Here is a 12,861-nt window from a genome sequence, read left to right on the forward strand (position 1 = left end):
CTCAAATGACAAGCTGGTGCTTCTTAGCCTTGGCTGACAATGGAAAGCTCTTGCAGATGGGCACTGGAGAAGGGAAGTCTGTTGTGGTAGGTATGTTTGCAGCACTGCGTGCTCTCAGGGGTGAAAAAGTAGATGTGATCTCCAGCTCTCCTGTGTTATGTCAAAGGGATGCAGAGGAATGTGCTGATTTCTTCAGCTACTTTGGCCTCACAGTGGACACAAACACGAATAAAACCAAAGATGCAGATCGAAAGAAATGCTACGAGAAGGATATAATCTATGGAACTGTTGAGACCTATGCTGCAGACCACCTTCGCCAGACATTTGAGATGAAGGACGTGAGACCTGATCGCAGGTATGAGTGCATCATAATCGATGAAGTGGACTTGCTGCTTCTAGACCAGGGAATACAGGTGACCTACCTGTCCAGTTCCATGTCTGCCCTGCAGCACCTTAACATTATTCTGACCATGATCTGGGCCCATGTATGCCAGTATCATATCCTGTCCACAGGATACCAGACACTCATATGTGGTCCCCCTGTTTCATTCTACAAGGCCATATTTGACTCAATGAACACCGAGGGAACTGAAATCGATGACCCAATGGACATTTTGCAGATTGCTGAAGAATGCAACATTGTCCCGAAAGGATTTACGGAGGTGATCTACAAAAGCGATAAAGATGCCATTCTTGCAAAACTGAAAACTGTGACTCAGGATGTTCAAATAAATTTATTCCATGAAATCGAGGACTATGTCCCCTATGGGTTTACAGTTTTCACTTTAGATGACAGTGGATCTCTTAGTCTGAAAAAGCATGGCCTGAGCAAACAGATCATTCAAAACCTTAAGTTTCTTGTTTTAGGTGATGGCTTGTGTTGTCCTCTCTATGATTCAGAAGAAATTCTCATTGACCCCATTGCAGAATTAATATTCGATCAGCTGCACTACACTCCAAGTGAAAATAATTCAAAGAAAATCAACATCCCTGGATTCCTGAAAGATCTGGTGGAGCACAAATTGGCAACATGGGTTCAGAATGCCTTTCTGGCCATGAGACTGAAGAAAGGACGTGAATATGTTGTGGAAGATGACCACATCTATCCTGTAGATTTCAAATCAACTGGTATTGTTGAAATGAATAAGAAATGGGGTGATGGTCTGCAACAATTTGTGGAGATCAAACACCAAATCAGAATAAACACAATGTCAGCAGTGACAAACTACCAGTCCAATCTCTCCTTTTTTGGGAAGTACAATGGGAAAATATATGGACTGACCGGGACCCTTGGGAGCGCCTCAGACATGATGTTTTTGAATGAACAATATCCAAGTCTCTCTGCCTGTGAAATGCCATCTTTCAACAGGAAAAAGTTATTTGAGGTTAAAGGTATTCTCACAACCTCAAATGTAGAGTGGAAATCAGAAATAAAACGTGTTCTTTTGGATCAAATTTCCGCAAATTCCTTCAGAAATGGCAGAGCAGCCCTGGTGATCTGTGAAACTATCAACAAAGTCAATGATCTGCATGAAGAGCTAAAAGACAGCATCCCAGGTGAAGTCCTGGTCTATGCACGCAGTGACACAAACAGCTTGAGTGTGATAGGTAAAAAGCTGAATCCTGGTGATGTCATTCTTGCCACAAACCTTGCGGGACGTGGGACAGATATTAAGGTCACAGACGAGGTGAATGAAAATGGAGGATTATTTGTAATCCTCTCCTTTCTTCCTGAGAATGAAAGAGTTGAACTCCAGGCCTTTGGTCGAACTGCACGCAAAGGCAAACCAGGATCTGCACAGCTAATTATATCCACTCAACATCTTCAGGACTGTTATAGCACAGTTTCTTTGCTGGGGGAAGCTAAGAACATGAGGGATAGTCTGGCAGTAGAGAAGATTCAGGACATGCAGAAGGACATTGATGAGATGGAATTGCGAGAGGACCTGTTTTCACAATACTGTGAAATCCTTCAAGAGATTTACAAGAATACAGATAAAGATGAACAGAAGGCAATTGTTGCCATCATGAATGAGTTCTGGGGGATTTGGCTGCAAAGAAAATCAGAAGAAATTGATCAATTGAAGAGAAGTGAACTGCAGAACAGCTTGAGAGCTGATTTAGCATTTGCAAAAAAACTTTCTGAAAGTCAGAATTCTCCCTCTGCTAGTATTTATCACTACGTCAAGTTTGGGAATGTTGCACTGCAGGAAAATAAATGGGATTTCAGTGCCAGGCTCTTTGAAAAAGCCATAAAAGAAGATGCAAGTTGGGCAGCCATAGCATTCTACAACCGTTCATACTGCATTATAAAGATGCAATCAGGAGATTATCTCACTCAAGCCATCGGTGATCTGAAGAAGGCCCAGGATTCCCTGAAGTACTTCAGTGAGGAATGCCTGGCTGGCCTGAGCTTTGTAAAAATGTCTTCTCCCAAATCTGATGATGACAAGACAAGTAGCCTTGAAAACCAGTTTTCCACCAAGTGCAAAATGCTCAGTTTTCTTGATAAAAATATAAATGATGCCATCAAGAAACTGGAAGAGATTAAAGGAAAGAAGAGGGAAGCTCTTGCGAAAAAAGCTCCGGTCTTCACCCTGGTGTCAGATGATCAAGAAGAGCTCCAAATGGAAACATTCAATCTCTACGATCGGGGTCTGAAATACATCTTTTCTGTGGAAGAGGAGCCTCGTTTCCCATGGGAAGCACTGGTGGTGTTCCTTCTCGGACTTGCACAGATTGTCGGAGGGGCATTGCTCACTGTATTTACATTTGGTACACTAGCCAATGTTGGTATGGGACTCATCACTGAAGGAATCTCAGACTGCATCACTGGCATAGAGTCAATGATAACTGGTGAATTCAGCTGGACATCATGGGCAATAAATAAAGCCATTTCTATTGGTGTCTCTCTCATTGGGTTTGGAATTGGAAAGCTGGTTTCAAAGGGCTTCAAAGCTGCTAAAATGGCAGTTAAGGGATTTGGCAAACAGTTGAAGGCAATGCCAAAGTTCTTTGCCAGCCAGGCCAAAGAGGGCTTCAGTGTTACTATGAAGACCAATATGAAGAATGTAGTAAAATATACTGCTAAAAGAATAGTAAAGGACACTGTTATGTATGGGATTGGGAAGGCAGAGGATGAAATAATTAACAAAATACTTGAAGAAATAGAAAAGGCAGTGAGGATGGGAATCCTCAATGCAGTACAGTCCAATATGGGAAAAGAGCCCCTGTGTTCATTAACTGATTCAATCATACTCTCCCACATCGAGAGTAAACAGGGATTTAATGAGCTCATGCAAGATGACATAATGAAGAAGAAATTATTGGCCATTTTCACAGAGCTAAGCACAACTGCATTAGAGCCCTACTCTGCAGACCTGAGCTGGCAGAACAAGCTAAACTCCTCTATCTCAAATGTGATTGACACTGTTAGGAAAGAAGCTGGAGGAATTACTGAAAAAATTCTGATTGGTATCCAACTGGTCCATATGGGAGCACTGGGAGGAGAAGCTCTGGCTGCAGTGCTCACTCTGTCAGGTAGGTTTTTCACAGGTCTGGGTGAAGGGCTGACAGATTTTCAAAATCAAAAAAGCTCAGTGAAGGCAAGTGACCTATCAGATTCAGACAAGAAAGCTCTGAATGACTTCAGACAGGATATAGTCAACAGCATCAGCACTTTACTGGCAAAAACTTTAATGAAAGTGTTTCACCAGAAGTTTTCCACTCATATTGTTTCTTTTGCTAAAAGTGAAGCAAATGGAGTCATTGGGAAATATGTGAACTTGGGTTTAATGACTGTGCAAACGGAGAACATGCTCAAAGCTGGGCAGAATCGTACATATATTGCACACATGCCAATAAATGCACAGGCTGGAGGTTCAGGTAAACAGTCAAAGTCGCATGCTGAAAAGGTCAAGGATTCAGAGAATACTGGGAGCGAGGTCGATATCAGAGTCCTGTCAGAAGTCACTGGCACTAAAGTTGTGATCTTAACAGCAGGTAAAGATGGAAAGCTTGCCAAGATGCAGGAGATGAACCCAAAAACTAAGGATGCCAGTCAAACCGTGACACTGGTCTACAGGCCGAAGAGTGACCAACACCCAGATGGACATTACGATGTGCTCATCAATAACAAGACAGTGAGTGTAGAGAAAGCTGACCTTTATCACGCTGTGGCTCGCGGCATGAAACCAGACTCCAGTGATGATGACATTACTTCTGCAGCAACTGACCTGCGGACTAAGGAGGCTGAGGCCCTTGAGAAAAACCCAAGCCTCTGGGAGCCATTTCTCCTGCGTGATGAATGGATTAAAGAAGTGATAACAGCTTCCTCGTTCACAGCAGAAGGAGCTGCAGAATCACAGGATTCAGTAAAACAAAACAAAAAACATTTTCAGAATATTATGAAGGAGGAAAGTGAGAAAGTGAAAGAACAATCGAATGCAAAAGACAAAGATGGAACTCAAAAAATCAGCAATGGACATAACCAGCCTTCAAAGAAGAGTATATTGACAGCTGGACACTTTAACAAAGACAGCAAATTAAGTAAATTGATGTTTGAAGTTGCCACAGGTTCATCTGATCATGCAAAATGTCAGCTTCCAGTTGTTTATGCGCCACATGAGCGACATCATAAGTTCCCAACTGCAGAATCTCCAGAGCTCAAGACGTTATTGGCTCAAACTATCAGCAAGGATGATGTTGAGGGCACCTTCAAACTGACAATCCTTGGTGCAATGCCAACATTTATGCTGGAAAGAAAACATTTTCTGAATGAAGACATGAGTCTGACCAGATTGGACTCTTTTAAATCCACTTTTCCAAAGCATGCTACAGAAATGGTAAACACGTGGTTCAAACTCCTGGAAGGCAAAACGGATCTCATGACACCAGACACTAAGCAAACACTTGAAGACTGGATATCTAGTAAAGGATACCTTGATCCAAATGATCCTGCCAGGAAGCAAATCATGACTCACTTATAAAAAAGGTAATATCACATCTAAATGTTTATAAAAGATAGACAAAGGATAAACTGTCTTCTACTGAAATTACATTTAAAAAGTAATTCTATACAGCATGCATGCATTTATTTGAGCTCCTCTTGTGTTTATCTACAGCAGCTGTAGCCACTCATGAGCAGGGGACTGGCCAGAGGATGTTAAAGGGGACTGGCCAGAGGATGTTAAAGGGGACTGGCCAGAGGATGTTAAAGGGGACTGGCCAGAGGATGCGTCTCCCAAGATGAGTGCATATCATGGAGGTAGCCATGGTAACAAACAACAATGTGTGGAAAGTGGGAGCACGGTCTGTCAATTGTAGCTAATTTTATAGTGGGAAACTTAGAATTTTTAAAAAAAAAGTTTTTAAATACATTTAAATGACTGAATAAAAAAAAACCATTTGGTACATTTGTTTTGTTGTTGCCTAAAGACAACTGGCAAGTGTCACATCCAACCACCATGATATACCTTTAAATGTGCACTGATTCATTATTGAGAATGATTCATATTTAATTAAGATTACAGTGAACTATAATTGAAGAAAGATATGAATGGGTCAGCTAACATGATTAATCACTGCTGCAAAACCCATAAACTAATATGTAGATGAATTTGATTAAATTAAAAACTGCAACATCCACGTTCATTAAAACTTAATTACACTTCTCATGGGTGTTTTACCAGCACAGCAGAGCAGTGCACAGTGCATCCTGAATGAGTTTTACTGTACTGTCCTTTATTTATATATACACTCAGTGAGCACTTTTTAGGAATTTAATATACTTATTTTTTAGACTTATTGGTCTTCTGATGATGTAGCCTATCCACTTAGAGGTTTGAAGCATTGTTTTTTCAGAGATGCACTTCTGCATACCACTGTTGTAATGTGTGGTTATTTGCATTACTGTCACATTCCTACTGTCACCAGTCTGACCTATCTATATGCTTTAAATATGCTCTCGACAATGCTTTTTGCTCGTAGAACTGCTGCTCACCGGATGCTTTTTGTTTTTGGCACCATTCTCTGCAATCTCTAGAGACTGCATGAAAATCACAGGAGATCAGCAGTTTCTGAGGTTCTGAAACCACCCTGTCTGGCACCAACAATCATTACCATTAACATTACATTTCATTACATTATTTGCATTTGGCAGACACTCTTATCCAGAGTGATATACAGTTGATTAGACTAAGCAGGAGACAATCGTCCCCTGGAGCAATGCAGGGTTAAGGGCCTTGCTCAACGGCCCAACGGCTGTGCGGATCTTATTGTGGCTACACCGGGATTCAAACCACCGACCTTGCATGTCCCAGTCATGTACCTTAACCACTATGCTACAGGCCACTTTATCATTCTGAAATGTGGTCTGGTCACCATGTCTGCATGCTTTTATGCATTAGTTGCTGCCACATGTGTATAATTATACACTCTACTGAGTGTACAATTAAAAGTTGGTATTATTTTTTAATTCTGATAGATTTATGCTGGGGAATTTTTATTTGTGGGTGAATTAGATTAATATGTTTCAGCCCGTATGAGATCATGTGTATAATGTATACCCGCCTGTATGAGATCATGTGTATACTGTATACAGCCCGTATGAGATCATGTGTATAATGTATACCCGCCTGTATGAGATCATGTGTATAATGTATACCCACCTGTATGAGATCATGTGTATACTGTATACAGCCTGTATGAGATCATGTGTTTACTGTATACAGCCTGTATGAGATCATGTGTTTACTGTATACAGCCTGTATGAGATCATGTGTTTACTGCATAGAAAAGAGAGTGTGGCCCTTACAGAACCTCAAACTGGCACTGCACTTCTAACACAGGATCTGGTGATTCTCATGAGATACAAGCTTTTTGAGACCTTTATGAAACTTATTGAGACTTAACGGTAGATTTATTACGTATTATTTACATATTATATTCTATGAAATAACCATTTTGATCATAAAGTGATTCTTCAATTTTGTATTCGTGTTCAATGAGAGCCTGGTAATTTGATTAAAACTTTTTTTTTCAACCAAGATTCTCTCCTGAATTCTTCTGGCTTACAACTGGATCAGTTTGCACCAATGTACAGTACTATGTAGAAGTCCTAGGCACCCTAGACTTTATTATATGTATATATATATATATATATATATATATATATATATATTTATATATATATTTATATATATGTTTATTTTTTGTGTGTGTTAGTATAAAAAAACACATTTGAGATTTTCAAATATTAATTTTCCAAAATATTTCATTAAGACATTTAATTTAACATATTACTGTAAGAAATTGATTACTTTTTACATAAAAACTTGATCAAGGCTGTCTGAGATCAGAAGCAAGGAGCCAACCAAAGTCTGCAGAAGAACTGTGGCAAGTTCTCTAACATGCGTGGAACAACCTCCCTGCTGATAGAACTGTCTTATAGAACTGCAGGACAGCGTTGGCCATCTCAGAGAAGTGATGCAGTTTTAACACCGAAGGATGGTCACAAAAAAATATTGATTTGATTCAGTTTTTAACTATTCTGCCAAATTACTAAAATGTAATGTAAAATGTATAGTACGTTTATGTAAGACCTTTCATTGAATTATTTTTGAAAGAATCTTTTCTGTATAGAATGTTGTGCAAGTGCCTAAGAATTTTGCACAGTACTGCACACTACAAAAACTCCTGATCTTGGCAAGACTTACAGGACTTATCTTGTATCTGGCCATAACTTCTTACTGAACTAGTAAATTATTTGAGAATAAAGCAAAAGGTGCTTGTGTAAGATGATGAAGATTGTTTTAAGAATACCGTATTTGATTTCTTTCTTACATGGTAAGCAAATCTTAAAATAAGGTATTTTGCAAAGAAATTAAGCAAAATTACTATCGGAAACAGAAGCCACATTGCCTCTTTTCTAGGAGTTTTTTTTTTAGCCGTCGGAACTTGTTTCAAGACAGCCCATCAACTACTGTTTTAAGAGTCACATTTGCGATTCATTAAAGTCACATTATTATTTTTATTCCAAACACTGGATGTGTCAAAATCACTATGTTAATTCACAAAGCAATAACAAGTCATAGATATGAACTAGGGATGGGAAAATATATCAAAATTCAATATAGTAGCCTATATCGCAATATAAATTCTGAAAAATACTTACCGTGGGTCAGAAAAATGTATGGTGATATTAGCTCTATTTTATTTTTTATTATTTGTTGTGTATATTCTACCAAACCAATGCCATTGCTAGAAAGATTTGTGTCTCAGAAATAAACATAATTCTGCAGTCAGACTTTGCTGTCATTGAACTTATATTTACTACCTCGTAATGTGGTTCTATTAAATCTTGAACCCCATATCACGTATTGAATGATATTGTGAGATTGTCCCATCCCTCTATCAACTGTATGAACTCACCATACACAAGTTCTTCCAATGCTCATGCAGTATGTTAATTAACTTCCGTTTGTAAGTGCAATGACATCACTAACCCTAGAATGCACAATATATTGAATATCCCTCGAACGCACGTCCATCCGTATGGACCCGTATACATTTCCTATGGAATCTGATGCATAGCTGCATAGCAGAGCGACGTACAGTTGATTAGACTAAGCAGGAGACTATCCTCCCCTGGAGCAATGCAGGGTTAAGGACCTTGCTCAAGAGCCCAACGGCTGTGCAGATCTCATTGTGGCTACACCGGGATTCGAACCACCGACCTTGCATGTCCCAGTCATGTACCTTAACCACTACGCTACAGGGCAGCAGGTACACTTAGGGGCAGGAAAAGGTGAGCATTGCTGGGCTGACATTATGTTATGTTATCAAAAGATGTGTGAACATTTCACTTAGCTGTATGTATATCGTGGATATTGGCATGGCTGGAACGCAAACTGGCCAATAGAGACAAAGGACCTGACCTATCCATTGCATAATGCTTAATTATAAATTGGGCAGGGCAAATCTCACAATTTGCAAAATGTATCTTTTTGGCCACCACCAAAGGGTGAAGCCTTTGTAGGAACACCTTGCCAACTGTGAAGCATGGAGGTGGATCTATTACATTATTGGCATTTGGCAGACGCTCTTATCCAGAGCAACTTACAGTTGATTAGACTAACGGCTGTGCGGATCTTATCGTGGCTACACCGGGATTAGAACCACCAACCATGCGTCTCCCAGTCATTTACCTTAACCACTACGCTACAGGCTGCCTATTAGAGGGGGTTGTGTGGCAGCTGGGGACAGGAAATACTGTGCAAGTGGAAGAAAGAATTAATTCCACCAAATATCAAGAAATTCTAGAGGCTAATGTTCAAAGGTCAGTCCAGACATTGAAGTTGAAGAGAGGTTATTCCAGCAAAACAATGATCCAAAGCATGCATTGAAATCAACCATGAACTACCTCCAGGAAAGATGGATTAAGGTTTTGGAATGGTCACCACAGTCCCCAGACTTGAATATTATTGAAAATCTGTTGAGAGATCACAAATATGCTGTACATGCAAGGAGGCTGAAGAATATTTCTGAGCTAGAGGTGTTCTGCCAAGAAGAGGGAGCAGTTTTAGTTGCCCAAGGAAGAGTTATAAAGTTCTGTCTGACAGGCTCCCAAACTTCTGCAAAGGGCCTTTTCCTTTTTTTATTATTTTGAAATAAAAAGTTATCTTTGAATAGTAAAAGGCTTTTTGATCAGGGGTGCCCACATTTTTGCACACTACCCCATATGCATATATTTCGGTATCAAGATTTAATTCATTATTTCAAATTCCAGGGCTATTTTGTTGCGTGTCAAGTAAAAGTAAAGGTTTACTTCGCGCGCGAATCGAATAACAATAGCAATGCATTTCTGTGACGAAACATTTTTGTTTAAAGAAATGTTTAGGACATTAATTGGTGAGCTGCTGTGCTGTTTTTCCTTGTTATGAGACTTTATCAGACTTTTGTGCATTTTGCTTTGTGCATTGCATTATATTAACAACTAGTAGCCTATATTTAGCAACACCTTGCATTTAATTTTCACTACAGAACATAACATCAGCGGTTTCGTGTTGTTAGATTCAACTGATTTAGAGCTTTATTTTGTGAAAACTGCGCGCCCCCATCCTGTTAATTGCAGTCCCTGTCGTCACAGCTAGGTGGCGGTAATGCATTACACACAGGATTTGTTTAGGACGCACACTTCCTGGAAGCCACAAGCTTGTTTTAGATTTTTAAAAACGAGAATTTGTTTTTAAAAATCTGTTTAAATATGAAGTGGACGGTAATGGAAGCACCCCTGAGAATATTACCGTCCTCTTATTGAAATTATAATAAAAATTAAAATTCCGAAGGTTACGAGTTGTTATCTGGTTTAGAAGACAACATAATTTTCTATTTCTGCCAACTGATGGCAAACGGAATACCTCGTTTTCTCGAGGTATCACTATATTTATGGATCGTTTTTCGACGATAATAGACACCACAACATTATATGAGTTTTTTTTAATTTTTTATCATTGGAAGCCAAGGTATTGACAATGAAGAAAATTGGAACAGCTCCATCTGCCTGAGAGAATAAGGCATTTTGCTCTACATGCGTGTTTTGCTATTTATGGATTTTATGCTTTTCACTTATTGTGGAATTTATGCACTTGTAAATTGGCTTAAAAGCGTCTGCTAAATGGCTAAAATGTTGATGTATTTTAACATACACTTGGGCTGCGTTCGTAAATTCAGTCAAAAAAATCTGCTCTGATTTCAACGTCATAGAGCTTTCTGAAATCAGTTAATTTTCGAAAGGTCAGTTAATCGTGTTAACATTAACATTTACGTTAGCTAACGTTAGTGATGTTGACAGTAGATACTCGTTAACTGACGTTACCATTTTAATCCTTTAAAATGCGTTCAAATTAAGGTTAATTCACATAATGTATAAACATGATTATTACCCATTTTGCTACTCTTATATGTGTGTTGAATAACACTGGCTAGAGTACCAATCAAGCCGCAACCATCGCACTTTCCACGACCATTTTTAGATTGGAATGTTCAGACGCTCGGATAAACCGTCTTTTCAGTCCCAGTGTGCTCTCAGTGCTCTGTATTTCCGAACCACGAACGCACCCTTAATTTCCATGGGCGCAACACCCTCAAGAATTATGTCCTGTGGAGTTTGCTGATTGAGGCCAAAGTCTGGAAAATTAACCAGCTTGCTTATTCTGTAGGTGGTTTTGATGGCAGATTTCAAGAAGCTCGTTTTGCACCTCAATGGGTCCAACTGCCAGGTCCGCGTAGGAGGCACTCCCATGAGCATATTTGCCACTGAAGGCCTCTCTGAAGAGCTGCTCTATCTGATGGCCCATTATTGCCCTGGCAGTCGGAGGGTTGCCGGTTCGATCCCCCGCCCGGGCTGTGTCGAAGTGTCCCTGAGCAAGACACCTAACCCCTGAATGCTCCTGATGAGCTGGTCGGTGCCTTGCATGGCAGCCAATCGCAGTTGGTGGGTGAGTGGGTGAGTGGGTGAATGAGAAGCATCAATTGTACAGCGCTTTGGATAAAGGTGCTATAAATGCCAGCCATTTACCATCCAAAGTGTCTGTCATTCATACAGAACTGTTACAGGACGCTATCCATAACCGGGATGCCACAGGCTCATTCCAATGAGCCATGGCTGGCTGGAAAGCTTCTGTTGGGATGTAGAGCCTGTTGGGGGGTATTGGGGCTAGGTTGGGGGTAGTAGGGCTAGGTATTGTTAAACAATTCATACTGGTACCAATTTCTGTGCCTTGATACTTTGAGTGACATCTAGGTTTCTATAGCTGTGGTCACATCACCCAGGTAGGTGCTGCACATTGTTCCCCTCTCTCATTGTAAAGTGCTATTTATTATTATTATTATTATTATTATTATTATTATTATTATTATTATTATCATCATTAGGGGTCTGAGCTATGAAGCAGCTGGAACCCTATTGTTTTTGTTCAGATTTTTATTATTATTATTTTTATCCACTTCTGGTCTTTAACTTCTGTTTGGACAGGTGAAAGCACTTGACAATTTGTAATTAAGAATGGTGGCTGCTACATTCTATAATTAAAGTTTCCTGATTGGCCAGTTGGTGGTGCTATAGCATTAATTCTTAATTTAATGGCCATTGGGTTATTAAATTGTGTTTGGTTAGATTTTGTCTATTATTAATTAACTCCACTTCCCACAATACCCTGCTCGGATAAGGCCCTTCCTACTACTACTCTTTGTGTCCTTTCCCATAGCCAATTTCAAACCCACTTTGAAATGGCTCCTACAATTCCTACAATTCCTCATTTTGATAACGAGTTTGTGATGTGGTAACAATTACTGGGACTCGTATGGACATTGCGTGGGAACTGTGGACATTTTAAGTGTGCGCTGAAATCACTAATCGCCCGGCTGTGTATACAGTAGTACTGAAATATTTTAAGTAATATTTTGTGAATGCATTTTTGTTATGTTGTGAGTTGTAAAACTCTGTAAACTGGAAACACATTGTACCACAGTTAAGGCTGAAAGATTGCACAGAAAGTAACGTGTACTATGTCTGTCTGTATTTTGCAGAAATGTAACTAAAGAAAAATAATTCAAATGCAACACGCCTGTGTTTTTATTGATTCATCCTGATCCATATCTACATGATTGTATGCATTGCACTGCTGCCACACACAGTTGGCTGATTAGGTCATCGCATGACTAAGTATGTGTAATAAAGTAAAAATGTTCCTAATAAAGTGCTCGGTGAGTGTACGTATGCGTTTTTTACATTTCTGAGTAGATGGTGCTCAGCGGAAAGATTTTCCGTGTGTCTTGTTGTCTTGTGGTAAAGGTTGTCCG

General features: G+C 39.7%; 1 protein-coding gene across 3 annotated transcripts in view; it reads left to right on the forward strand.

The window, feature by feature from the left end:
• Nucleotides 1-2,663: 2,663 nt before the first annotated feature.
• LOC133131644 (uncharacterized) overlaps nucleotides 2,664-12,861 on the forward strand; it is a 139,387-nt gene continuing 129,189 nt past the window's right edge. The window contains exons 1-3 of one of the 3 annotated variants that reach the window (XM_061247035.1): nucleotides 2,664-3,540; nucleotides 4,000-4,993; nucleotides 5,127-6,989. In XM_061247035.1, coding sequence (XP_061103019.1) covers nucleotides 2,796-3,540; nucleotides 4,000-4,988 — 1,734 coding nt within the window. In that variant the 5' untranslated portion in view covers nucleotides 2,664-2,795 and the 3' untranslated portion in view covers nucleotides 4,989-4,993; nucleotides 5,127-6,989. The other 2 variants (XM_061247034.1, XM_061247036.1) reach the window with 2 other exon arrangements.

This window comes from Conger conger, chromosome 6 (genome assembly GCF_963514075.1).
Source record: "Conger conger chromosome 6, fConCon1.1, whole genome shotgun sequence".
NCBI lineage: Eukaryota > Metazoa > Chordata > Actinopteri > Anguilliformes > Congridae > Conger > Conger conger.